We start from the raw sequence: 26017 nt of genomic DNA on the forward strand, positions 1-26017 counted from the left end.
CAGTTCATGTTCATGTTTTTTTCATGTTAGATGTCTTCCTCTTTACCGAGTCCTCAATAACCCAAGATGCAGCAGCTAGGTTGTAAACAAATACTGGTTGTTATTCCCGTATCATTCCAATTGCTGCCTTGCTTTATTGTCTTCCAGTTCAATTCTGAACTAATTTCAAAATGTTGTTAATTACATGCAAAGCCCTGCATGGCCTTGCTCCTACATAACTGTCTTACTGAGCCGAATTCTAGCAGCCTCTCTTCTGTTCATCTGATCAGGGCCTTTTAACAGTTTCCCGTTCATATTTTAAATTCAGAGGTGACGGTGTGTTTGCGGTAGCAGCATCTAAACTCTGGAACAGTCTTCCCCAGAACATCAGCTCTGCCAGAAACTAGTTACTCTTAAATCACTAATTTCTGTAGGTCAGCATTTGACCAATTCTTCTGTCATTTTCATTTTACTTGTGTTAGTGTTTGAATATATGCTGGTTTGTGTGATTTATGTATATATTTGTATGCTGTATGTGTGTGCCTGTCCTTACTTTGTGATTTTAATTGTGCTGCACTCTCTCCAGTAGGAAAGGACTTTGTAATGGGTTTGAATAAGTGCTGTACAAACAACGTTTATTGTTATAATGAATTTGTGATAGAAATAATCGATGTTTGCAGGCCTAGTTTATTTTATTTTTCAATAATCTTCAGGCCTTTAATAAACAATCCCACTCAATTGGCCTTTGCAGGAAACAGAAGGTAAACCCCTACTTTACCCAACAGTCACTGTTTTCCAACCAGGAGTACTTTTTGCTTCCAGGAAAGTACAAAACCCTTTTTTATTTTCGTATAGCCTTGCATCTCTCTTTGGCTGAAAATTTTGAGAATCATAAAGTATGACAAGCTACACTTTGCATAATGTGTCAATGAGGATATGGCAGGAAATAATGTCTGTGACTCTTGATTGGCCTATCAACTCGCTCTGTTCAAACTTTGGCAGACGCTGAATGTACTTTTTCAAAGTGTCCCTTAATGATTGAATTTCAATCAATCTCTGCCCCATTGTGGCTAATAGGAAAAGGATATGAGGATCAATGTCTTGTGTGTGTGTGTGTGTGTGTCTGTGTGTCTGTGTGTGTGTGTCGTGGTCAGCGGCTTTCACAATCAGTGATTCGTGTGTTGCAGCTTGTTATGGTGCAACACCAGAGCAACCGACAAGTCAGATCTGATGAATAGTGAGCTGCTGCTAATGATCGTTAAAACGCTCCTTTCTCCGCATGCAGCATCGAGTCATTTATCACACACAGGATGGACCTACAGTTCCAGACACACTCTGACACATCACACACGCTAATCAGGTGCTTTCTGGTAGCCGTGGCAACCGACTGCAGACTCTTCTTCCCCGTGCACCTTAACCATTCCTCCCTCTCTCTCGCTCACTCTTATATCCACCCTTTTGCTTTCATGAGCTAATCCTTCCCTCATCCTTTTTTCCACCCCAACTAACAAAAAAAGAGAAAGTTAAAGACACCGAAAAAGCAATAAAAAAAACAGAAAAGGCCTGAAATCTCTGCAGGCTGCTGCCGAGCACCTGATTTCCTCTGGGACGGAGGAGAGATAAAGAAATAAAGGCGTGACCGTGTGAAAGGGAAACAGAGAGGGTAGATAAAGACTGGGTTTACCTGCCAGGTGGGAGTAAGGGAGATGGAGCAAATCAAACCAGTGCTGCCTTGACATGTGCATAGTGAGCTGACTGGTAATGCTGGTGAAGAAATGAAACAACGGGCTCTCAGGCATGAAGTCAAACACTCTGTACAGCATGGTAGTGGTATGTGGATGGTATATTAAAACTACAACAATGATATTTTCTGATTCTGATGAAAGGAAATTCATTGGCAGAGAGGTATTTATAGTACTGATAGATACTATATATCTTGAGAATTACGAGTACAATTTGTCAATTGTGGAAAAACTTAGTGGAACTGATTGTTAGGGTAATCATTAAGTGAGAGAACTAAAGCAGGGAGCTGCAGGCACTGCTGTTAAAGTGACGAAGGATGAATTTTTAGTTAACATGACATGTGACTTGTTTGTCCAGGAACCATTTACGACCTCGGTGTTGCCCATGAAAAGGTTGGGTTTGATTTATTTCCTGTTTTTAATTGACGTGTCAGTTTGAATGAGTCAAGGAAATATACAGATAGGAAACCCTCTTAGGCCTCTAACAGCACTTGGTAAACTACTCCTTTTTTCCCTAACTACCAAAACACTACATATTAACACACAAACTTATATAAACATTTACTTTCATAAGGTGTTAAATACGCTGCACGCTACATGCAAGTCTATTCATCTGTTGAGTAATCTGTTGAGTGAATGACCTTTCTCAGAAAAAAATGAAGAAACTATTTCAGGTTATTATCACCATGTTATAGCAACAGGCTTTTTACAAGACTTACATTCATAATAGGACACAGTAAGGTTTGCATAGAGAGCCAGAGACAGGTTTGGGATGTCAGAGACAGAAGAAAAACTGATTGTTTGGTCTGATCATTATTCATATCTGATTAGTTGACAATAACAAAAACAGAACATAATTAGGGTGATCCTCCCGGCCATCACATACACTCCAGCCTGAGCAGGCTCTTACTGTTGTGTAAAAACAGCCATCTGTTGCAATAAAACCTGTAACTGCCTCCCCTTCAGTAGGCAGTGACAGGACATGGAACATTTTCACCGAATTGACACATTGCTTCTGTGGAAGACTTTGTCTTGTTTACAGTTATTATAGATGTTAACTATTGAGCTGGACTTCACAAAACGGATCTCTAATCTTTCTTTTTAACTTCAGATATTTATCACTGACGCAGCTATTTAAACCTTGTTGAATATTTACATACAAAAGACGAGAGAGAGAGCGAGAGCATTAGAGGATCTTTGTCTGACACACCTACCACACCTAATAAGAAATAAGTGAGCATAAGAGATGTACAAAAATATAATTTTAATAGAACTACCTTTCTGGCAGATTACAGTGCGTAAAGGCTGGAACTATTTCATCTAAGTTTCTGTCATTAACAAAAGGTGTCCCACAGGGGTCGGTTCTGGGCCCTATCTTATTTACAATCTACATTAAAAATAATGTTTTGTCTATAACAGACTGTAATTTTCATCTTTAAGCGCATGATATTATATTACATTGTTCTGCTTACTGTACAGCCTGGTGTAAATAATCTGCAATTACTCCTAAGTCCTGTGGGATTTTTCAGATTTTTGCTTTTTTGGAATAGTTTACATTAACTCTCAAGATAGACACTCTTGTTTCTCTTGGACAAATTAAGACAATGATCTCAAACCACTTTACCCCAGTGTGAGATTGTTTTTACTGAGATTAATCCTGCCTTTGTTGTTTTATTTGTGCTCTTTCTTTGTATCTCAACTCAACATAATTTTAAATGAGGGACACCTCAATGAGTTCCGATGCTTAAATGGTTTGAAATGAAATGAAATGAAATAATACTGAACTTTTTAAAGCATCTGAATGAGCCTTAATTTGCATCTTATGCTGTTGCCACAAGATGAATAAACATTGTTGCATAATATTATTCCCATTCACTGAATAATAACATGTCATGACATGTCCATTTAACAGGTGTCAGTCACCTTCATCACGTGCTGAAGTCTGTTCTCTACACCCACATTTTTCACATTGTTCTGTTAGGTTTCACAGGCAGGGATAGGGCGCGCTCAGACGGCCTCTCAAGTGAGATTAAAAGCCACTGTAAAACATTGACTCATACCGCATAATCACACTACGTCATTATTCACTTTAGTACCATTTATCAACCCCTTGTGGCTCATTCCTGATGCTTTACTTAAATGCAGCTCAGTCTTTAGGATGCTTAGAACGTACCTCAGCCCAACCCCTTATTATCATGTGTTTTGGCTCTGTTTGAACCCTGTGTGTGCGGTCATATTGGGATCTTATGATACGTTACATTTATAGACCAATAAGGTCATTAAGGTTCATTAATGAGATTCTTAAAGCAGGATAGTGTAGCCCACAGCAGGTGAATAACACAGGCAAGTATGAAATATATAATTAAACAGAATAATATAAGATTACAGGCTGTGATAGAAGGCTGTTTTATCTTTTTAACAAAACCTTCATGTGCTGCTTCATCGCCTACAGGAAGTCAAGGTGAGGCTGAAGACAAATATTTGCTCTTCCTGGGTAGTTTCCTCTCGAGCACTGACTAATGAAAGTCTCCTCTCTCCTTCACATTCATTAACAAGGCCTTGGCACAGTCTATGTCAGGGTCAGTCAGTATGTAAGGCCGCACTGTACCGGTGAGTAAGAGATGAAGAATGAGGGAGGTAGGCTGAAGGAGAAATAGTGGCCATGAGTAGCAGCTTCTGTGCTGTTCAGTTACATATTTACACATCCCTACTCATTGACTATGACCGTTGAGTACACAAGTGTTAAAGCTTCTATAGAATGAGTTTGTGTGTCAAGTGTGTGTGCAGTACAAGTGTGCATATGTTTATTTAAAGCTATACAGCATGAATGAGAGGAGCTACTATGATACACACTCTCCCATCAGATTCAAACAGCAGTGAGCGCTTAAGGCCAGTGGTCTCCACAAAACATCAGCTGAGAAAAAATGTGGTTTGTCATTTGTCTCCTCCAGCTTTGCTTGCATTTATGGTAATGATGTCTGTCTTTGTCAAATGGAAACCTTTTAATGACTGTTGTAAATTTTAAACAAACAGGCTATTCGAGATAAACAGGAGAAGCTTAAAGGGGTGTTGTTGCCCAGTGGTTGGAGCTGGTCGGACTATTTTATTATCACTCATCTTATACTAACTCATTTGACAGAAGATGTGACTATTACTGTAACATTTTTTCAAAATATGCAATTCATGCTGCTATTGTAACCAGTGTGACACATATGTAAAGTATCACTGTTTATGTTTCTGGTTAAGCATACACCCCAGTCTGACAGAAGAAGTGATGTCATCACTGCCCCCCACCCCCACCCCTATCTCCCTCTAGCACATTCACACCCAACATATTCTTGGAAATCTGAGTCACACAGCCAAGATTGGTTTCCTCAGAACGTTTGCTCAGCATTTCATTATAACAGACGCACATCAAACACAAACACACATCCCTCCTCCATATGGATTATTCGGAGATCATCCTCCTGATACTGTGAACGGTCATTGTTCGCCGGTTTTCCTGTGAGATCAGGACAGGTCAGGGTCAGTTTCACTATTACGGTTTAAAACTGGACGGTCCACAGGTGATGATGTCATCACATCAAGCTTCAGGACATGTTAGGGCGTGGAAAGAAGCTATACTGCAATGATGTGTTGTCAAACAGACATCAGAATACCTTAAACCACTGGAATGACTCAGGAATGTTACTCCCACGCTTCCTCTTCCCTTACCTCGCGCCCTTCCTCTTTGTGAGCCAACTCTGATCTCTGACTTCTTGGAATTGTTTCTCTCCAAGTCATTCTTGTGATTTTCACATAAAATGTCTTTATTGAAGCTAGAAAGAGTTCAACCAGAGTTTTTAGTTGCAGAAACAGAAACAAACTCTCGGTCAACCACAACGGTCTAAATGTAATTTAAAGTTTCCTCTTATTAACCATTCCTTTTTGAGAATCCCCTCCCCAACAGCCCAGCCTTACAGCCTCGACTAGCTTTAGGACAAGCTCTTTAATTCCCTTATTGATCCAATCGATATCCAAGCTCGTTTATTTGCAAGGATTGCCATCAGGAGGGGAGAATCAAATCCCCAGTCGAATGTCAGATTATTCCTGAAGGACTGTCTGTGCTAACATTACTGCCTTCATGCACAAGCATCTCTTTGAACACTGACTTCTTCCATCACATAAAGATATAAAAAGAAAGTATTAATCCTCGGCTTGAAATAATCCGACACAAACTACAACTGTATTTGCGAGTGATTTGGTTTACAACACTCAGACACTGCACATGAAATCAGCTCTAAACATATTAGAAAAGTCCCCTGTAAGGAAATATGTACAAGATAAGGCAAACCTTTATCCATCCCACAACGTCCTGTAAATGAAACAGAATATTTATTGGAGATTTTTTTGATTAAGATTATTTCTGAGCCTCTGACACCGCTGCATGATGGACTGTGGTGTAGTTGAAATGACAATAAGATAATAAAACAGGATTAAATGTAGTTAAAAGTGGTTGATAGATATATGCTGCTGACAGTAAATCATCACATGATATCACCCAAATGAATAATCTGGATGCAGATATGAGGATGAGTGTGTTGTTTGTGTGACCATGAAGCATTCTGAGTAGGACATTAACACAGTTATAAAATCTGGTGATAAACTGTAGCCTCTTCTGTATTGTCCTTGTCTCCTCTCCTCTCTTCTTCGTAGCTCCTCCTTGGGATACGAGCGTAGTAGGTAAGGAAGAGAAACGAGGAGTCAAAGCAGCAGGCATTTAACAGGATGAGACATCTTAGCTTTGAAGCTGTCATTTTTAAACAAAGGCAATTAAATATGACATATGGCCCAGCTGCTGTATTTGTCCACTGTTTTTTAAAGCTTACTGTTGGGTTTTATGATCTCTGTATCTTTGTTAGAAGAGCAAACAGTGGTCAAGTTCAACTGGTTTTAATTCAAAGTAAATGTATACTTTTATGTCACCAGTGCCCAAAATGCACCGGAGAATTCAGCCTCCGAGCTTTAAATGCATTTAGAGTATTAAGGCATCCTTGAGGGGGCACTGTTGGCTGAGTTGTTGGTGTGCCCGCCCCATGTACAGAGGCTGTGGTCCTCGAGGTGGATAGCTCAGATTCAAATCCGACCTGTGGCTCCTTTCTCGCATGTCATCCCCCACATTTCCGACTCTGTCCACACTGTCCTGTCCCTCAAATAAAGGCATACAAAAAAAGCCCCAAAAAAGAAATCTTAAAAAAAAAAAAAAAAAAGAGAGATCCTTTAAGATTGAAAATTGATTTCCAGGTCACTGTAAGGAGGACAAAGGAGAGATTGGATGAGGACATAAGGAGACAAAACTTAGTTTGACATTTCAAGTTGGTAATTGCACAACAAATACACCGTTAGAGAAATTGTTTGCAGAACGAATCTGCCACTATCAGCTGATGAATGTAGTCCATTTATCTAATGCATAGAGTCACCGAATATTTTTTTTATTGTTTAATTGGATAATTATTCTTTTTAGAATAGATGATTTGTCAATAAATTACAAAAAAAGGGAAACAGTCCTTTTATAATTGACATGACATTCTTACATTTAGTTTTCACCATTCCACTTTTAACCTGGACGTCTTTTTAATTAACTCATAATAACCCGGTGAGATTACGATCATATAAGGAGTATGTATCATAAAAATGTCTTTGTATTTTTCAGTTGAACCACCTGCTTTTGTTCTCTCTCAGTTTTCAAGTGAAAAATATATATGACAAAGAAAAGACTGGATGATATACAGACACATTTTTATTATCATAATTTCTATTTCCAGTCATACTCCCCCCCCCCCTTTGCGTTCCTTTTAATTCACTGACGACATCTTTGTCCTTTCCACCTCTTCTTCCTGTCTCATTTATCAGCAGATTCCGGTAAACCCACCCCCACCACCACCACCACCTCACTCCTCTGCAATAGGATTTCTCATAGATCAGTTTATTCCCACGCCGACATCTGAAGGAGTCATTTTCATATTTGTACAGATTAGATCAAAGTTATGTTTTACCAAAAAAAAGTGTGGATTTTCCTAACAAACCGTGTTCTCAGGTGTTAAGCACTTTGTTTTGAAGTGTGTCCGACATCACCATTATCAGTGTGGTGGGCCATGTCCAGTCCAGCTGGTCTGCTGTAGGTTTTTTACAAACGAGATTTCAGCCTCACTGGTGCCTCCTTGTGGCCAGAGTTTAAAACTGCATTCTCTGCAGCTGGCTTCCAGGAAATGATTTCAGTGGGCGGACGTAGGCTTGGCAATCTGAGTACAACGGTGGGAAAGAATGTCGGCAACAACAGCGGTTCTGCAGGAATCTGCAGCAGGAATCTGCTGCAGGACTGATGATGGGATGCCGTAAAAGGGAGGAGAGGGAGCGGGGAGGGTGGAAAATTTTAAAGCAACAGTTGTTGTGACAGGGTCCTAACACGTGTGGATTTTTCCTCTTATCAGTGAGATCTTGTTGTGACTGTGTACAGAATCAATGCAGGTGGTTTCATGGGTTTTCTTCATGATGTTGAATTATGCGGTGTCTCGGGTTGATGGAAATTTCCACTTCTGTGGATTCTGACAGTCATACTGATACCTAGGTGTGGGTGGCTCAGCAGCCATTTGAGGCATAGAGACCTTTACAGGAGGGACTCTACCTGACTCTCCAAAGCCGTCAGTAGACTTTCGTTTTGAGTGGGGATTTTTTTATAGGAAGGGGGTATATGTCAGTGTTTTTTCAGCTTTAAATATAAATCCTATATTCAACCACAGATACCTATTTGTTAACCTTCTTCTTCCTCTTTCTTTCTGTCTCACAGGAGCGCTTCTCTGTAATCTTTGGGCAGGATGCGGCGGGAGAGATCAGGAGGTCTCAGGAGAGTTTCAAAAAGTGGCTGCTGGCGGGGATGACGCTGGTGACCGGGGTCGTGGTGGGCTCACTCATCGCCCAGAAACGCCTGTAGAGAAACACAACAAACCCTTTCTAACAGTCTTCTCCTTCCTTCAACACCCTCAACTTAAGGCCCACACAAGTTCAAATGAAGGTCCTGTTTGTCTCGTCAGAACTGCTGATGATGTTTACTTCTTTTCCCCGTCACAGCCCTCACAGTGGACAAAGAATCCTTACATGTTGTCGAACTTTTGAGAAAAAGACAGAGGAGGAAGAGTAACTTGTATTCATGTGTTCTCCTTATTCCACCCTGATGAAAAAAAAGCGTGCTAATACAGAGACGGACAAGTCATTCTTTCCCTTACAGAACTAGTTAGTTCTTTTAGTCCTTTCTCCACTGGTTCCTGTGTTATCTTTCTTTATGTATGTATGTTTAGTTTTAACAAATTTTGGTTGTCCATTTTTGTTTTTTAAAGATAATTAAAGTGTTTCCAGTCTTTACAGTTAACCCCAAACTGTCTGATGTAAAGAGTCACTGGCAGTCGGGCCAAGAGCGCCCGACGCGTCTCGTCCTGGAGCTCGTTTTGTCGCTCGTCCTCACAGACGGCTCTACCACAGCTTTGTGTGTGCCATAGGGGAAGTGAAGGCAGGAGAGGTTGTAGCACCTGTCTCTGAACCGCTTCTGTAGTTCCCGTTTCCTGCCTGCCATCCTGATCAATAACGAATACAGCACAACACATCAAGATCCATGCTCCATGCTCCATTAGTTTACAAGAAGGTTGATGCTGGAATGTAAGCCCAGATTTGGGAAGCTCTCACAAGATTTGTTCCTGTATGGTGCGTCAGGGTAACAGAGTTCATGCAGAGACCGGATTTAGAGTTCAGCTTGAAGCCAAATGTAACATTCTGATAATATCTGAATACTACGTGTTTTTTTTTTTCTTAAACCTGAACAAGTACATTTGGTGCTCAAACCAAACCAATGTCTGTTTCCCAATGTTCACCGTGTGTGTGAGATGTTTTAAGATGATTGCAGTTTGGTTAGGTTTAGGAAAAGATGATAGGTTGAGCTGAAATAATGCTTCAATGTTGATTTTTAATTTTGTTGTGTTTCACCTGGGACTCCTGGGTTAAAGAGAACGAGGAAAGTTCTTAGCATGTGAGATCAAATCTAGAGTTACATTCTAGATACAGCCTCATAAAAAAGTGAAAGTCTTAAAGTCAAAACATCATGGAAGATTCACTCATTTGCTCTTTTGTGTTTGTTGGTTTCCTGGTTTAGGATTTGTGACTATTATAAAAAAAAAAGCCTCCTTGTGATTCATGGTCATATTTGGCCTTTATTTAATTTTGATTGTGTTTCGTCATTTTGTGTGAGAAGTTCAAATAATTCAAGTAACTGCAGCTCATAGCAGGACACCAAGGGTTGGACCTTTAATGTGGCCTGGTTACATGACATATGTGAGCATTTAGCTTTTAGCATGTACATTATCCCCCCTCCTCCCCCTCTTGTTCAGACAGATTTCAGTCTAGCCTTCAAGTGCGGCCAATCGTCTTTGTTTATCTAACATTCAGTCGGTTTAACTTGATCTCGGCATGTTTGTGACATCCTGAATCTGCCATCGCATCACTATTAAAAGAAAAACTTGATGGTAGTGAACCTTTAGAAAGTCTTGAATACTAAATCATGTCATTGCCAGATGTCCTTTAAATATGTTGAACTATAGAAGCTATGTTGGAACTAGCTAGTCAGCCTCATACTACATCACACGTGTCATTGCTCTGATTGGTTGTAGCGCAGAGTTATATTGGTTTGTGACCACTGAAAATGCCCCTTAAGAAGGAAAAAAAGAACTGAACAGTCCTGGACTAATACCTATTTGGTTGCTGGGCTGGCTGTGCTATGCTATGTTTTCTACACGGTAGCTGAAGAATGCAGCAAACACTGTAGCAACACACACACACACACACACACACACACACACACACACACAATAGAAGAAGCAGAACCTCCGAGGCTCTTTAGTCTTAAATGTCCTAAAGGTTCAAAATTACGATGAGAGTTTACACGTTATTTTAACAACCCCTATTCAGCATGTACACATATAAACATATTACACTGATCTATCATAGTTTTAGACAGGTTCTTTAAGGATCAATATGGAGATATCAGATCTGCATTATTTTTCAGCCCATATTTTTTTTCCATAAACATGAAGCAGAAAAGAAACAATCTTCTTATGGAACCTTTACATTTTTAGAAAAGATCACCTCGTTTGTGTTTTTCATTCGAGCTCTGTAACACAGACACCTTTGAATTACAAACTTAGTCTAGCATGTCTGTCGGGCACTTTGTTGTCACTTGTCCGTTGTTGCTTTTTTCATGCTCAAGTTGCAGATTCATTCAGAAAATCGCAAAAACATAGACTACACATATCCTAATATTGGTTCGCTGTAATGTGTAAACACTATTATTTTTGTCATTTCTTGATCTGGAAACGTGGTGATAGATTATTTAACTGCAACAATAAAAAAAAAAAAAACAGCAACCCTCATGTAAAAATGACAAAAAATATAGTTGTGTTTTCTGACAAATCATGACAGCAAGGAAGCTGAAAAACTTTTTTTGTGTGCCTTTTCTATCATTTTATACACAACACGTCGACTAGTACAAAAAGAACAAAACCAATGAAACAGAAAGAGGCAGCCTTTGATAGTTAATCCACTTGACGGGTTGTTAGAATAATGTGTAACGTGTCAGTGATTTGTTTTTCATTTACTCATCTCCCAAAACATTTTGAATACATTGATTATCATGTGGTGCAGTGCACAAACAGAGGACTATTGTCCTGTTTACTTTTTCCTTGTGAAAATGACTCTTTAAAAAAAAAAAAAAAAAACTAACAATGTACATGTATCAGTGAAACAGTTATACTTCATATTGAATCAACATCGCAGCCTTCTGAAGATGTATGTAGCAAATTGATGAAGCAGCTGTCCTCGAGGAGGCAGTGCAGTTCTGCATCAGATGTTAGGCCTGATTAGAAACGTGTCTGTTAAGCATCTTAAGCAAATCAGCAGCAAGTCACCATACCTGACAGCACCCCTCACCACCTCCACCACCTCTCTACACACACACACACACACACACACACACACACAGACACACTCTCTTCTCCTCCTCCATCCTCCCCAGCAGACACCTCAAATCTGTCAAAATCTCCATCCAGCTCCTCCTCTTCCTTTGCGGTCCCTCAGCTGTCACTGCACCTAGTCATGTGTGTCATTCACAGCTGGCCCACCTGCTGCCTCACACAAACACACATCAGCCTGCACACTCTTTAAAAAAAAAAAAAAAAGTACACACCTGTCAGTCACATGTAGTCCAGGGAGACAGGGAGAAAGAGACCGTGTCTTTGTTTCTAAACATCTTTAATTTAAAGCTCAAGTCCCAGGATTGTCGCCTGATGTGCCAACACAACAACTGGCAGCTTCTTTATTTTCACAGGAGAAGTAGAAGATACTCCTCCTGTTCCCAGTATCCCCCCAGTACTTATTCCTTGATATTTTCTCAAATACTGTCTCCATCTTACAACAACATGCTTATGTTGTGTTGGAGCAGCTCCATGAGGCACACTATATGGTAGCTTTTGGTTTGACATACAGGAACCATTGTCTCAACAAAAAAGGGTTCAGCACCAGATTCAGTCGTGTAGTGAGCAATAGAGAGTAAACATGAAAGGATGGGAGGGATTTATGCATGAGTCATCCATCACGACACTGTCATTATCTGTTTCCAGCTCCACGCAGTGCCTCCATCCTCAAACCAGGACTCGTCCCTCTTCATTTGAATCAACATTTACTCTATTTCATCTTCACACTTCACATACATTTACAAACGTAAACAAACATAAATCCTCTGTCTAAAGTCCTGCTTGTTTCCCTTAGAACAAGAATTTCACCAACTCCTAGAAAAACAATCTGCATCGACTATTGATGAGTATAATCCTCTAAATGCTTGTGTCCTGAGCATCTTAATAGCCAAGGTCTGCTCTCATACATTCCAGTACAGTATAAATATATATATATTTTTCTAGTGTATGCCCCACCAAGAAGCTGCTCGCAGGCTTTTCTCTGCTGTCCTGGCACTCACTGATACAAGTTCCCTTCTTACACATATGTGAGTTTGTGTGTGTGTGTGTGTGTGTGTGTGTGTGTGTGTGTGTGTGTGTGTGTGTGTGTGTGTGTGTGTGTGTGTGTGTGTGTGTGTGTGTGTGTGTGTGTGTGTGTGTGTGTGTGTGTGTGTGTGTGTGTGTGTGTGTGTGTGTGTGTGTGTGTGTGTGTGTGTGTGTGTGTGTGTGTGTGTGTGTGTGTGTGTGTGTGTGTGTGTGTGTGTGTGTGTGTGTGTGTGTGTGTGTGTGTGTGTGTGTGTGTGTGTGTGTGTGTGTGCGAATTTCTGTGTGGCAAAATGTTCTGGAAGGAGCCACAAATGAAGGAAGTGTAACAGCATTGGCACAACCCTATATGCTAGTTATTTAAACTGATTAGAATAGAACATTAGCTTAGTAACATATTTAAGAAAAACAGAACTGATGGCTTTTAAACATTATTTATATTTGGTGTAAAATAAAAAGTACAATTGTGCCCCTTCGAATGGCCTTAAACTCCATTTTTGCATTCATGTGAATTGTCATTTATCGTGTTTTTTATTTTTTTTGGATTATTGGACTGCCAATAGAAAATAAACTGCAAAGAAAGTAATATTTTCAAGAAGTTAGGACTCTGAGAAATTTTGTTGGTCATAATGAGAACTGGGTTAAAGATCGCAACCATGTCCAATGGTCTGTTTGTGTGTCTAAGAATGCCATTGTAAAAATTGAAATTGCATTGAACCTAATAAAGCCCATGTTGCAAGATGTACACAGTCTCAACTGTCTTTTTTTAGAGTAAGAGAGTGGGTGAAATGTGAAATCATCATTTAGAAGAAAGTGAATTACATGCCCAATACGACCGCGTAACTGAATGTAAGATGGGGATATCACATTACTCATTTCAGTAGTTCATCTATAAGTTCAATGTTCAGCCCATTTTGACAGCAGAAATGGTTCAAAAAATGTTTTCACATCTGTATTGGTAAACATTGTACATGGGGTGATTTTTTTTTTTTATATAACTGGTCTGTATTGATATTACTACGGTGCTCTTTGGATGGTCCCAGTTTCCCAGTTGAGAAGTCATTCTTCCAACATTTACGTGCTTTAAATGAAAAGTCAGAATGTTCTAAGAACAAACAACATGGATAATACGAAGATGTTTAGAATTAAATTACCTGATTTTTTAATCAAAGCTGAATGCTAATAAATACTAAAATATTGCTTTAGTTGACTTGTTATCAAGGGAAGAATACCTTACCAATGTTAATAAATAACTTATCTAACTAGTTAAGGCCACTTTTTGTGGACAACAACTAATCGTTATACCACTTTACAAATTATATATGAGCAAAATGTTGATGTGCAATACGTGAATTAATATAAAGTTTCTCACAAAACATATTTTGCCTGCCACATTAATGACAAATATAATGGCAAGTCAGTAACCAAAGTGCATTTTCCAACTCAGAACCTCTTTTTTCTGTTGTGTCCCACACCTCATTAATGCAATATAACAGTTGTGCATATATTTTAATAATTAGAGGCGTGGTCAATCAGACTCACAGGTGGGCACTCAGCTCTACCTGTTTGCCTGTTGCTAGGTTGACAGAAAGTTAGTTTGAGACAGCCTTTCAAATATGTTACAATGACATTATTTGGCTTTAAAACGCCTCTTCAGAAACCAATGGGTGACGTCACTGAGACGACGTCCCTGTATGATAGAGTCCAAAAGACTGGAGCCGTGCCAGGGGGGTTGCACATTGTTGATTAGCTTATTGCTAACGGCAGTATGCTTAAATGCTCACATTTACAAGGCTAACATGCTGATGCTAAGCTGGTGAGTGCATTTTGTGTTACTGTTTTAGTTATTATAATTATTTTCACATTAACACCAAACAAAAGCACAGCTGAGGCTGATTAGAATGTCAGTATGTTTTGCAGGTAGCCCATGTTGTCGTTCACAAAAGTTGATAAATAATTTATGATGAAAAACCGAGTGAACTCTAAGGTCGTTATAGTTCATCTTGAGAACATGACTAAACCAAATTTCTTATGAAGCCATTTAATAATCATACTACTACTACTACTAATAATAATAATAATAACAATAATAATAACAATAATAATAATAATAATAAATTAGATTTTTTTTCTAAATACTCAAAGACGCTTTGACAGGAAACAACAAAAAAAACAAAGCAAAAACTAAGAGAACAATACAAAATAGAAATAGTGTCAAGGGAAGAGGATGAGAGTTAGTGGTTGTAGGCAGTGATGAAAAGATGAGTTTTTAGGGATTTCTTGTAGGAAGTGAGTGTGGGGGAATCTCTGATGTTTTTAGGGAGAGAGTTCCAGAGGGTGGGAGCTGCAATGGAGAAGGCCCTGTCCCCCCAGGACCGAAGGTTGGTCCTGCAGGAGGGGAGGGGACAGGAGGTTTGCATCTGCAGACCTGAGAGTGCGGGTGGGAGTGTGCTGGTGGAGGAGGTGAGACAGGTAGGGGGGAGCCAGGTTGTGGAGGGCTTTGTAGGTGAGGATGAGGAGTTTGAAGTGGATACGCTGGGGGATGGGGAGCCAGTGGAGGTCATGAAGGACGGGGGTGATGTGGTCTCTGGTGCGGGAGTGTGTGATGGCTTTAGTGGCGATGTGGAGCTGGATGTCGTCAGCAAAGCAGTGGAACTGGAGTCCATGGCGGCGGATGATGTGACCAAGGGGGAGCATGTACATGATGAAGAGGAGGGGACCTAGTACTGAACCTTGGGGAACACCTTGGGAGAGAGGAGCAGTGGGGGATTTGCAGTGGTTGATGCTGATGAACTGGTATCTGTCCGAGAGGCATGATTTGAGCCAGAAGAGTGCAGTGCCGGTGATGTTGAAGGTGGTTTCAAGGCGGGAGAGAAGGATGGAATGGTTGATGGTGTCAAAAGCTGCGCTTAGGTCCAGTAGGATGAGGATGTTGAAGTTTCCGGCATCCTACTGGAGGAGAGGAGAGGAGAAGGTCGTTGGTGATCTTGAGGAGAGCTGTTTCAGTGCTGTGGTGGGAACGGAAACCAGATTGGAATGATTCAATGAGGTCATTGGCAGAGAGGTGGATTTTGAGTTGTGAAGCAACAGCACGTTCCAGAAGTTTTGAGAGAAAGGGGAGGTTGGAGATGGGTCTGAAGTTGTTTGGGATGTCAGGATTGAGTCCAGGTTTTTTCAAAATGGGGGTGACAGCAGCAAGTTTGAGAGATGGTGGAACGGTACCTGTGGAGAAGGAGGAGTTAACTGTTGAGATGATGAGTGGGGATAGGGTAGGAAGGCAGGCCTTGACAAGACTGGTGGGGATGGGATCCAGAAGGCAGGTGGAGGTTTTCATTCCTGTTGTGAGGTCAGAAAGCTCTGCAGAGGAGATGGGGGAGAACTGAGACAGGGGCTGACAGGTTAAGGGGGGGCAGGTGGAAGAAGGGGGGACAGATACAGAAGGGGCTAGGTTGTTGTAGATGGTGTCTATTTTTGTTTGGAAGAATGACAGGAAGGAGGTGCATTTGTCTGCTGTGAAGGATTGGGAACCGTTGTCCAAAGGGTTGAGGAGTTTGTTGATGGTGGAGAATAGTGATTTGGGGCTCCTGGAGCAAGACTGTATGAGATGGGAGAAGTAGGTGGATCGGGCGTGGGAGAGGGCATCTTTGTATTGTTGGAGGTGACCTTTGTAGGCTTGAGCGTGTACAGTGAGTCCGGTTTTGTTGCGGAGTCTTTCCAGTTGACGGGCACAGGTTTTCATGTGACGGAGGTCAGGAGTGAACTAGGGAGCAGAGTGGGTGAAGGAGATTGTTTTCATTTTAATTGGTGCGAGCTGGTCGAGGCAGGAGGAGAGAGTGTGGTGAGGTCACGGGGAGGGAAGGCAGACATTTTGTCCATGAGGGCAGATGATAGAGCGAAAGGAGAGACATTGTTGAGTTTGCGGAAGTGGATTGAGCGTTTTTGTTTTGGCAGGGGGGTGGGAATGTTAATGTTTGTTGCTAGGTGGTCAGAGATGGTAAGATCCATGCCTGAGAGGTGATTTATGGAGAGACCAGTGGAACAGACTAGATCCAGGATGTGACCGCGGTTGTGGGTGGGGAAGTTGACATGTTGAGTTAAGTTGAAGCAGTTCAGTATTTCGATGAATTCAGTGGATATTGTTGAGTTTGTGGAGTCCAAGTGTATGTTAAAATCACCAAGGAGGAGGATGGAGGGAGAGAGAGCACAAAGCTGGGTCAGGAAATGAGAGAAGTCAGAGAGGAATGATGGGTTAGGCTTGGGAGGGCGGTAGACAACAGCCATGACCAGCTGTGTGGTGCCAGAGTGTTTAAAAGCCAGTGATTCAAATGAGGGAGCAGGAGGAAGGGAGATGAGGCTAGTTTTTATGTCCTGTCTGTGTATGACTGCAATGCCGCTACCTCGGCCCTCAGTGCGTGGTCTGTCTATGTAAGTGTATCCATTAGGTGTGGTCAGGTTGAGTGAGAGATAATCCAGGGGCTGTTGCCAAGTTTCAGTGAGACAGAGGAAGTCCAGTTTATTGTCCAGTATGAATTCATTGAGAATGTCACTTTTGTTGTTAAGAGACCGGGTGTTAAACAGAGTGAATTTCATGTGGGTTTGCATGGTGTTTGTGTCCAGGGGAGCTCGAGGCAGGGCTCGTAGACAGGGAGAGCGCGTCTGCTCGTTGTTGTGATGATGACGTAGTGGGGGTGTGTCAGTCCGCTCAGCTGACCAGAGTGATGGGATGGAGTGGCCATGCTGGCTAGACCGGGAGTAAACAAACTTGCGCCGGGAGCTTCTGTGGATGTATCTGGGTCGTCGTAGTAGTCCAAAGGTTTTAATGGCGGAGATGCATGCAGGAGTGGAGTTAAAGTAGGTAGGTAGTTAGGTTATTTAAAAAAAAAAAAACCTGCGAACCTCATTGTGGCATCGGAGCAAAAGTCATTATTTCATATCTGCTAAAAGTGTCATTCACTAAATAGTTGTTCAAATAACTGAATATGGACTGAATCGATGAACCAAACAACACACGGACACTGCAACATTTAGAGCCAAACTACAAGCATGGTTAAAGATGCAAGATCATTTCACAAATAATGTAAAAAAATAAATAAATCACAGATAATGTGATGTCACAGCAGGAAAAGCCCAGGTGCAATCAATACTGTAATCATTTAAAGTTGTTCCAGGTTCCTGCCATTATGCATGCTGGTTAAATGTCATGGCCTACAGTGAAATTTACTGGAACTATGCCAGTGCTAATATAAGTGACAGCCATGCTTTACATATTGTAAGAAGTCAACATGTCAGCGTACTAAAGAATTATGTGGCAAAGCACCATAATAATTGTTACCTATGTGAATATTTTATGTTGGTTTAAAAAAAAAAAAACATAGTTCATACATAACACACAAGGAGTTGACAGTTAGCTACTGTACTGTGAGTTTGAGGACTTCTGTTTTGAATCCTAAAGTCCTAAGATCTGAAGTTTTTTGGAGCCAGGAGTCGCCATATTTTCATGCAAGGATGAAAAACCCAAGAGGTTAATTTCAGTGACTCGAGTTAGCCGAGGTGACTTCTAACAGACACATAGCAGCACCCATCTGTCACTCTAAGGGTCGTCACTCCTAATGATGGACCACTGTAAGCGTTCATATGATGCAAACTTGAGTTATGTTAAATACACACTCTGGTCATTTGTCATGGATGGGGAAATTGTCTTAAGAGACCAACATGTTTTTTTTAATACAAGAATGTAAATATGTTTATTTTTTGCGAGATGGCCTCATTTCCTGAGATAGTCTAAATGGATCTGCAGTCGTCAGCTTTTACACTTTTTTTTATTTCCCATTCTACAGCCTAGGAGGAGGATACACGTTTTGGTTTTAAACTTATCATTTGGATGTCCTAAACTTCTTAATTGGCCTTAATTGACACATGGTTGTATCATATTGTTACTTTTTGAACCCAGTTTATGAAATGCCATATGAAAGCTCATAGCTAAATGTGTTGATTAAGACACTATTAAACAGGAAGAGCACTCATTTCCATTGGAATAAGTCACCTTCCAAAATATGATACATGACCTCTTTTGGATAATTCTTCATAACGGTTAATTTGTGTTTTTCTATTGTGAATAAAGGTAATGATTATGTTGGCAACGTCTTGCAATTATAATCAGCTAAATGTACCAAATTAATCTAAAGTTAATGTTGATTAAGCAGAACAGTAAAAATGTATTCCTCAAAACTTCAACTTATATTTAACCTATTAAACCTCTTACAATAATTTAGTTTATTTTTAAAAGAGTAAAATAATAGTGAAGATTTGGATTTTGTCAGTAGTTTAACTACAATGTTAATGGCATACTTGAGTACATAAAGACAGAGGCGCTGCTTGTCAACAGGCATGTCAGGCAACTGCTTGGGGCCCCAGATCACTAGGGGGCCCCTGACGGCTCACAAACTTAAACCAAATGCTTATTGCAGTGAAAACCAAAGTTTGTCAATGAAGTAAACAAGTAACAAGGAAGAGGAATTATCCGTCTATAGGATAGAAAAAAGAAACAGGAAAGTATTGGGACACTGGTTGGAGGGCACCCTAAAGGATTTTTGCCCAGGGCCCCACCAGACTCTAGAATCACCACTGCCGAAAGATAGAAATTACTTGCCGCTACTGATAAAATGAAATGACTTGTTCCATGTTCACCTTCTCTGTATTAATCACTCTTTTGAGCTGGATTCATACAAATAAGACCTCATACTAAGTCTTACCCTGGACAATTAAAAAACAGTATGACAGAGACGTAGGCAGGATCATTTTATTGAATATGGTTACGACAGTAGGGACGGTTTTCACCATGACAGAAGGCTGCAGCATTTGAGGAAGAGGCGAGGGGTGGCACAGAGTAATTGTACCGCAGAGATGGTGACAAGGAATAAATTCCGATCTTTGTAGTGGTTTTCACATTGGTAATGCAACATTCAAATTTAAACTGACTTCATTAGCTTCATAAAACGAGCTCTGAGGTAACAGGTCCGTACTCTTTGCCACCTCAGCCGCAGTGCGCTCATCTCTTCACTTCCACTGGCCCTTCTCATAGTCCCAATTGGCCGAGAAACCCTCGATGGGGTTGATCCGCATGTCCAACATCCTTTTTATTTGTTTGGCCTGCAACTCCGGGTCAAAGGTCGGGGGGGTCTCAGGGTAGACTAGATCAAGAAAGGAACAAAGGAATATGACAAATGTAGATTAACTCTGCAGAGTAAAAACATATATATATTTAAAAAGCTGCCTGTTGACACAATGCTTCACTAAAAGCATGTGATTGATGTCTTCTTCTGGTACCAGGCCTTTTAGAGTTGGCTCTCTTATCGTGCATGCAGGCTTACTGGTTTGGTCTAATGGGATACTTAAAGGAACAGGACCATCGTTAACGATGTTAGTTCCAGCTGTGCTTTGTCTGCTCTGACAATTCAAAATGTCTGCTGTAAAAAAAAAAGGTCTGTGCCAAGTCTGTGGCACCATGTGTGTCATGTTTGAGCCTAAATTTTCTTTTTTGTTCTATAAATGATTTGAAAACTTTGATTTATGTCCTTCTTTTAGAGACAAAGGGAGATTTACCATAGATACTCTGCCACAAGACCACCAGGCCAGTGATGCCCAGAAAGATGAAAATCCCCCCCACGACAGTCTTCCACTCCGCTGATGGGTCATTCATCTCTGGGTAGGTCTGACGGAAACTCATGCGGTACACTGGAGAAGACGTTAAGAACGGATGAGATGAGTTAGAGAGACGTGTAGCATTGACCAACGATGTCCCACAAATAACCCACTGATAAAATGAAGTCTGACTTACAGCATTAGATGGAATATTCAAAAATTGGTTCGGATTAAAGTCAAGTAATGTTGTAGTTTATAAGCTGCTGGGTGGTTTTATGAAATGTAAAATTAAACATGTCATTGTTTTTTTATTCTAATTATATATATTTAAGTCTGAAAAGTAGTCACTATTATTTTAGGAGATTAAAGGAAGAAAGTGCAACATTTTCTATATGAATATACACAGGTCACCAAACAGCAGTTTGTTTGGGTGTCATGCTAAATGATCTATTGGATCAAAAAGTCGCACATTCTTCCTTGAAAAAATTCACAACTTGACTTCTTTAAAATGTGCAGTAGATATTTACATATTTACATAATTCTTGGGGTACATGGCCAATCACTGCAGTTTTTTTTCAAACAGCACGTATATACAAATTGATAAGTTCTGGGTATTGGACAGAAATACAAAAACCAAAGGAAGACCTAATCTGCACACCAGAAGCTGCTCCAAATCACATGTATAGAAAAGTATATCACCACTAATGCTGGTTTTCCCATGTTGACTAGTAAATTTCAGCAGTTTTCTCAAGATCTTTCAGAAACAACCGGAGTAGAATGAAATGTATGGACGTACGTTTGCAGTCTCACTGTGAAGTTGTACTGTGCAGATATGATTCACATTATATATTATATCTATTATTTCAGTGACTGTGCTGAGCTACTATCCCTGTGTTTTTAAAGAGATTCAGGTCTCATGTATTTAGTGGTTTTATTCTTTTTCGATATGTTTTTTGGCTGTAGCAGGACATTAAGAGTGTTAGAGGACCTACAGGCAATCTTTTCCTCTTTGGTCAGCTGGCCCCAGGGTCCTTTCTCCTTCTGTTTCAGGCTCTGGTCAGCAGCAGTCAAGGATTCTTTGAAGGCTCTGTCAGGCAGAGGGATGTCTCGACGGTCCCAGTACAGTGGCTTAGACATGTCCACCACATCTGACACCGCTGGATGGAATGAGACGGGAAGACTCAGTTTAAAGACCAACACATTCTAAAAGTAATACTGAAGAGGGATTTAAGGAGCACATTTTCCTGTATATGTCCTGCAAATGGTTAGACTGAGGCAGGCTCTCTTTGGGGAGGCCAAGTCATGATGGTACAGCAGCACCATCTGCTGGTTCAAGACAGCTATAGACAGAGGCCTCCAATTCTTTCTGCCACAGGGGCCTTCTGAGGGATGTGAAAACTTAAGTTAAATTAAAAACAGACAAAGATCTACTCGTCAAAATAAATTTAATTCAATGGAGCTTGGCATGACTTCTGTTGTAGCCAATTAACGCATACAACCTCCTCATTATCAAAAGGTTCAATTCCTTTGACATTATTCCTGCTATCAAGAATCTAAACCCTCTTTGTGAACATAGGTCGCTTAAATATGACTGAATAAAGTCTTTAAAATAGCATGATGAAGTATCTCGCATATCTGATGGGTCACAGACTTCCGGTCCTCTACCTTTATACCAGCAGATGAAATGCAAGATTCTTGTACTCTTCTAATTCAGTAGTAGTGTTATATTATAGCGGATATGAAAATCAGTTTCCTGTCATGATACCGTGACTGGTGCTCGCCATTCTCGCGCTGCTGACACTGAAGGCCGCTGCAGCGCGGCTGGCCAGACGGCTTCCCACACGGCCTGCTGTCAGGTGGAGCATCTAAAACACGTGAGCAGAAACATTAATCATGTATTTGAACAATTATTTAACATTCCTGTCATCTTAGATACTGCTGACAGTAGTTATTACTGGATATGTTTCACTAAATATCCAAGATTGGTAATGCACCTGAATCATACATACAAATCTCTTCTTATAACTGTAGAAGATGGACGGGATAAAATAAAAAAGAGCTCCATAAAGTCAAAGCTGCTAACACTTATTTGGCCTTCCAAGAGGAGTGACATCCTTTTCAACGAGGGCGATGGCCCGAGCTAATATTTGGCTTTTTCGTTGTGGATTTTGAATTAATGATACACTTTGATATTTCAGTGCTATGTTAATGTGTTCAGCTGCTGCTAATAGTGCCTTCAGGTGCTGTCAGAAACCATTCATAAAATAGTTCTGTAGTCACTTCAGTGTTGTGTGAATATTATTCAATAACATAAATTTAGGGCTGAACATGTATCCATCTGGCAAACATTATAACAATATATTATGACTCATTAAGAATTATGGGTACAGTCAGAGAAGAAAACAACACTCAAATTACTTTTCCCGTTTAAGTTTTATTTTCCACATAGAATACATTTTTGTTGTATTACAGATTGTATTACCTGTAGATAAAAGATTAAAAACATAAAATTGTCTGCCTGACTCTTAAAGTTTTTAAATTATTTTAAAATGCAAAAACAATACTTTTTCTAGTTGTATTGTATGCCCATATGCCCGCACATACAAGCATGGCACTACATTGGGGCTAGCGGGCGCTATAGCCCCATCATAAATTGGTCTAGCCCCCCTCATGTATTTTGCTAGTTTTGTTTTGTTTTTAAATAAATTGTAAAAAATAGTACCCCAACATATTAGTTAAGCTCCCCCTCAGCACCGGGAGAGAAACAAATCCTCGTGCCGTCCCTGCGTACATATTCTTTTTTTTTCCCACTGCGCCAGTGTGAACATTTAATTGGCCTTTGATTCCCCTTAAGAAGAAAACAGTGGACATAACTACCTCTCTGTGCTCTTTATTCAAATCAGGGAATCTCATTAAGTGCTTTCAAAGGAGGCCTGGTTGAATGACAAATCCCAGCTTTGCCAGTCTGGACGCCTCATTAGCTCTGACAGGTAAATACAGTGCAGTGCAGAATAAGTTCTTTTATACTGTTCAAGACTGTGACCTATGTTAGGAATGATATGATCCATGAAAATGATCATAAACAAGTCAATGCAGCTTCACAATAAAAGGTGATGGCTTCAGGCCACAGTCTTAGTTATCAGGTGATTAAAGCAGTGATTAGTGCAGGGAGTTACACAGACGATCGGTCTGATTATAATGGCATTACTGTGAAAGTGAGCAGATTTAGAAATCATGTAAAACTGTGCAACACATAGTACAGTTTACAACATTGTTCTCACTTGCATTGATTTTAGAGAAAGTAGTTTGCAATCTGTGAGTATAGATTTTAAATAATGACCAAAAAAAATCAGATTAATATTTGTTTTTGTTGGTGTCCTTTCACTTGTCGTTCTGTGGCCTACTACTACTACTCACACCCACACTAACACACACTAACATGCACACATGAAACTGAAAATGGCGGATATTGGCAGTTAGTCAATTTGAGAGTCCGGGCTGACCTTCTTGGAAAGTCAGAAGTAAACAGACACATTAAACTTTTTTTTAAAATTTCTATTTAAAGACGAACATGTGACCGACTTTAAACCAGAATTTATACTTTCTTTTTCTTTTTGCATGAGAAAAGTTACAAGAAGGAAGAATGTTTGCCTTCAAGAAGGAGGATCAATCAGTCTTCACACTGCATGCTTTTTAAAAACATTTTGAAGAACGTGCATGGCATATGAGTGCATGGAGCATTGTTTTTAAGCACTAGATACTGCTTTTATTCTGGTTTACAAACAGCAGCAACAGGTTTGACTTCATTTTGAGTCTCCTTTACTAACACAGCTGCTGCACATTTAATGCATTTCTAGGAAGTTCTCCCAGCTGTGATCTGATCTGATATATGTCTGTGCCATAGTTTACTATCTTCTCTGCACGTCCACCACTTTACTAAGCTGTGTGGGGTCAGGGGAGAGGGAAGTCTATCGCTCTCTATTTGTAGCCTGTTTGTTTGATTTAGCAAAAACCAGATACTCACGGTCGCTGGTAGAGAGGAAAATTGCAGGATTTAGAAGATGCAACAGGAAAATCTTTAAAGAAAAGGGGCTTTTAAGGACTTGTATTCCCTTTCGTCTGTGCTCACTAAGCAGGAAACGAGTGGTGGGAGGGTGAGACACACTGGATCGGAGGAAGAGAGAGAGAGAGGGAGGGAGGGAGCTTAAAAAGGAGACCAAACAAGTGCAAGTAAACAATCTAAAAGAGCATGTGACATGTAGGACAGGCAGAGTGGGCTGAGTTTAGCTGTTGATCTGGAGACAACACAGAGAAACTTCATATCTTTTATTTTATTATTTCCCTCTAATGCAAACGTTTGGCTCTTGTCTGCGCTGTCTTCATACTTGAAGGGGTCGTTTAAGGGGAGGCTGCTTTAGGAAACAGAGGAGACGTGTGTATGTTTCACTGTGGGCGCATGTCCACAGTCTGCGCATGTGTATGAAACAGTGAGAGTGAGAGTGAGAGTGAGGTTTGTGGAAAGAACAGAGTTAAGAAAGTCTGACACAAAATGAAATGCAGTAAGTTGTAACTTTTTTTTAAGTAAGGGTAAATACTTCCATAAGTGCAGGTTGGCACCAGGCCATGATTATCCCATACTCGCTGGAAGTGAGCCCAGGAGCTGACTGCTTTGTGGGTGTTGTGTGGTGCAAAGGCAGCCAACGGTTCAGCAGCAGTTCAGCAGAGACAGGAGGAGACAGGAGAGTCCTGGAGGTCGGTTAAGGACAGACTTGTTCATGGCGGCCCCTCAGTGATTGGCTGTATGACTTTCCTAAAACTCTGTCACCCAGATCACAAACTTACATGCTTAACCCTTTTTGTATTGTGAGAACAAAAGAAACAAACCTTCCACTTAGCACTTTTTTGATACTTCAAAGTAATTTACCAACCTTTACAAACTTCTAAATAACTCAAAACTCAGCTAAAAAAAGTTCTCTAACTTCTTTTTGTTAGTTTAAAATAGAGTTTGTTAAAATGACTTTCTGTTTTGCTATAAAGAAATGATAATGTGCTCTGATCTTATACTTTCAGATAGTATTGTTTGTAAAGTAGCAGGGAATGTGGTATAAAGCACCCAGTCAGGTGCTGTGGTGTCATTGTTCAGCACATGTATTGAGTTATATAACCCTGAGAATACATGCAACACTTACCCTGCTTTACTTCACTGTCTGCACATTCACCGGCTTTCTCTCTACAACAACAACAACAACAGGCCAAAGTTCATTCACTCAAGTCTTTATGACTTTGTATTCCATCTATAAATCTTTGCACTTTATCAAACACAATAATTATTGTTAAAACATGTGCAGAAGTGTTTCTAACTCTGCAGTTACCAAACGTAATTTATTCAGTGGCAGCTCTTATTAGGGTTTATTTTGGGGGCTTCTTATGCCTTTATTTAGAGATAGGATGAAATGGATAGAGTCAGAGAGAGTGGGGAATGACATGTGGGAAAGGAGTCACAGGTCACACTTAAATTAGCTGTACATTGTCCCTGTCAAAATAAACAAATAAAATACTCAACTTTTACTATTTTCTAATTGT

At 40.3% G+C, this 26017-nt stretch overlaps 3 protein-coding genes across 3 annotated transcripts in view; 1 reads left to right on the forward strand and 2 right to left on the reverse strand.

The window, feature by feature from the left end:
* Positions 1-13538, forward strand: part of bcl2l1 (BCL2 like 1) — a 40074-nt gene extending 26536 nt beyond the window's left edge. Inside the window, exon 3 of the mRNA XM_061058699.1 lies at positions 8548-13538. Coding sequence (XP_060914682.1) covers positions 8548-8691 — 144 coding nt within the window. The 3' untranslated portion in view covers positions 8692-13538. The remainder of the gene's footprint in view (positions 1-8547) is intronic.
* The window catches only part of LOC132990158 (uncharacterized), a 411085-nt gene that overhangs the window by 197938 nt on the left and 187130 nt on the right, over positions 1-26017 (reverse strand). The gene's annotated exons all lie outside the window — the stretch shown is intronic.
* On the reverse strand, positions 19579-24619 carry LOC132989501 (cytochrome c oxidase subunit 4 isoform 2, mitochondrial). Its single transcript, XM_061057187.1, has 5 exons — positions 24459-24619; positions 22200-22299; positions 21427-21591; positions 20396-20527; positions 19579-19983 (listed from the first exon to the last, which is right to left on the reverse strand). Exons 2-5 carry the CDS (start codon positions 22297-22299, stop codon positions 19850-19852), a joined length of 531 nt encoding a protein of 176 aa, XP_060913170.1. The 5' UTR covers positions 24459-24619; the 3' UTR covers positions 19579-19849.

The sequence above is a fragment of the Labrus mixtus genome, chromosome 15, assembly GCF_963584025.1.
Source record: "Labrus mixtus chromosome 15, fLabMix1.1, whole genome shotgun sequence".
In the NCBI taxonomy this organism is placed as follows: domain Eukaryota; kingdom Metazoa; phylum Chordata; class Actinopteri; order Labriformes; family Labridae; genus Labrus; species Labrus mixtus.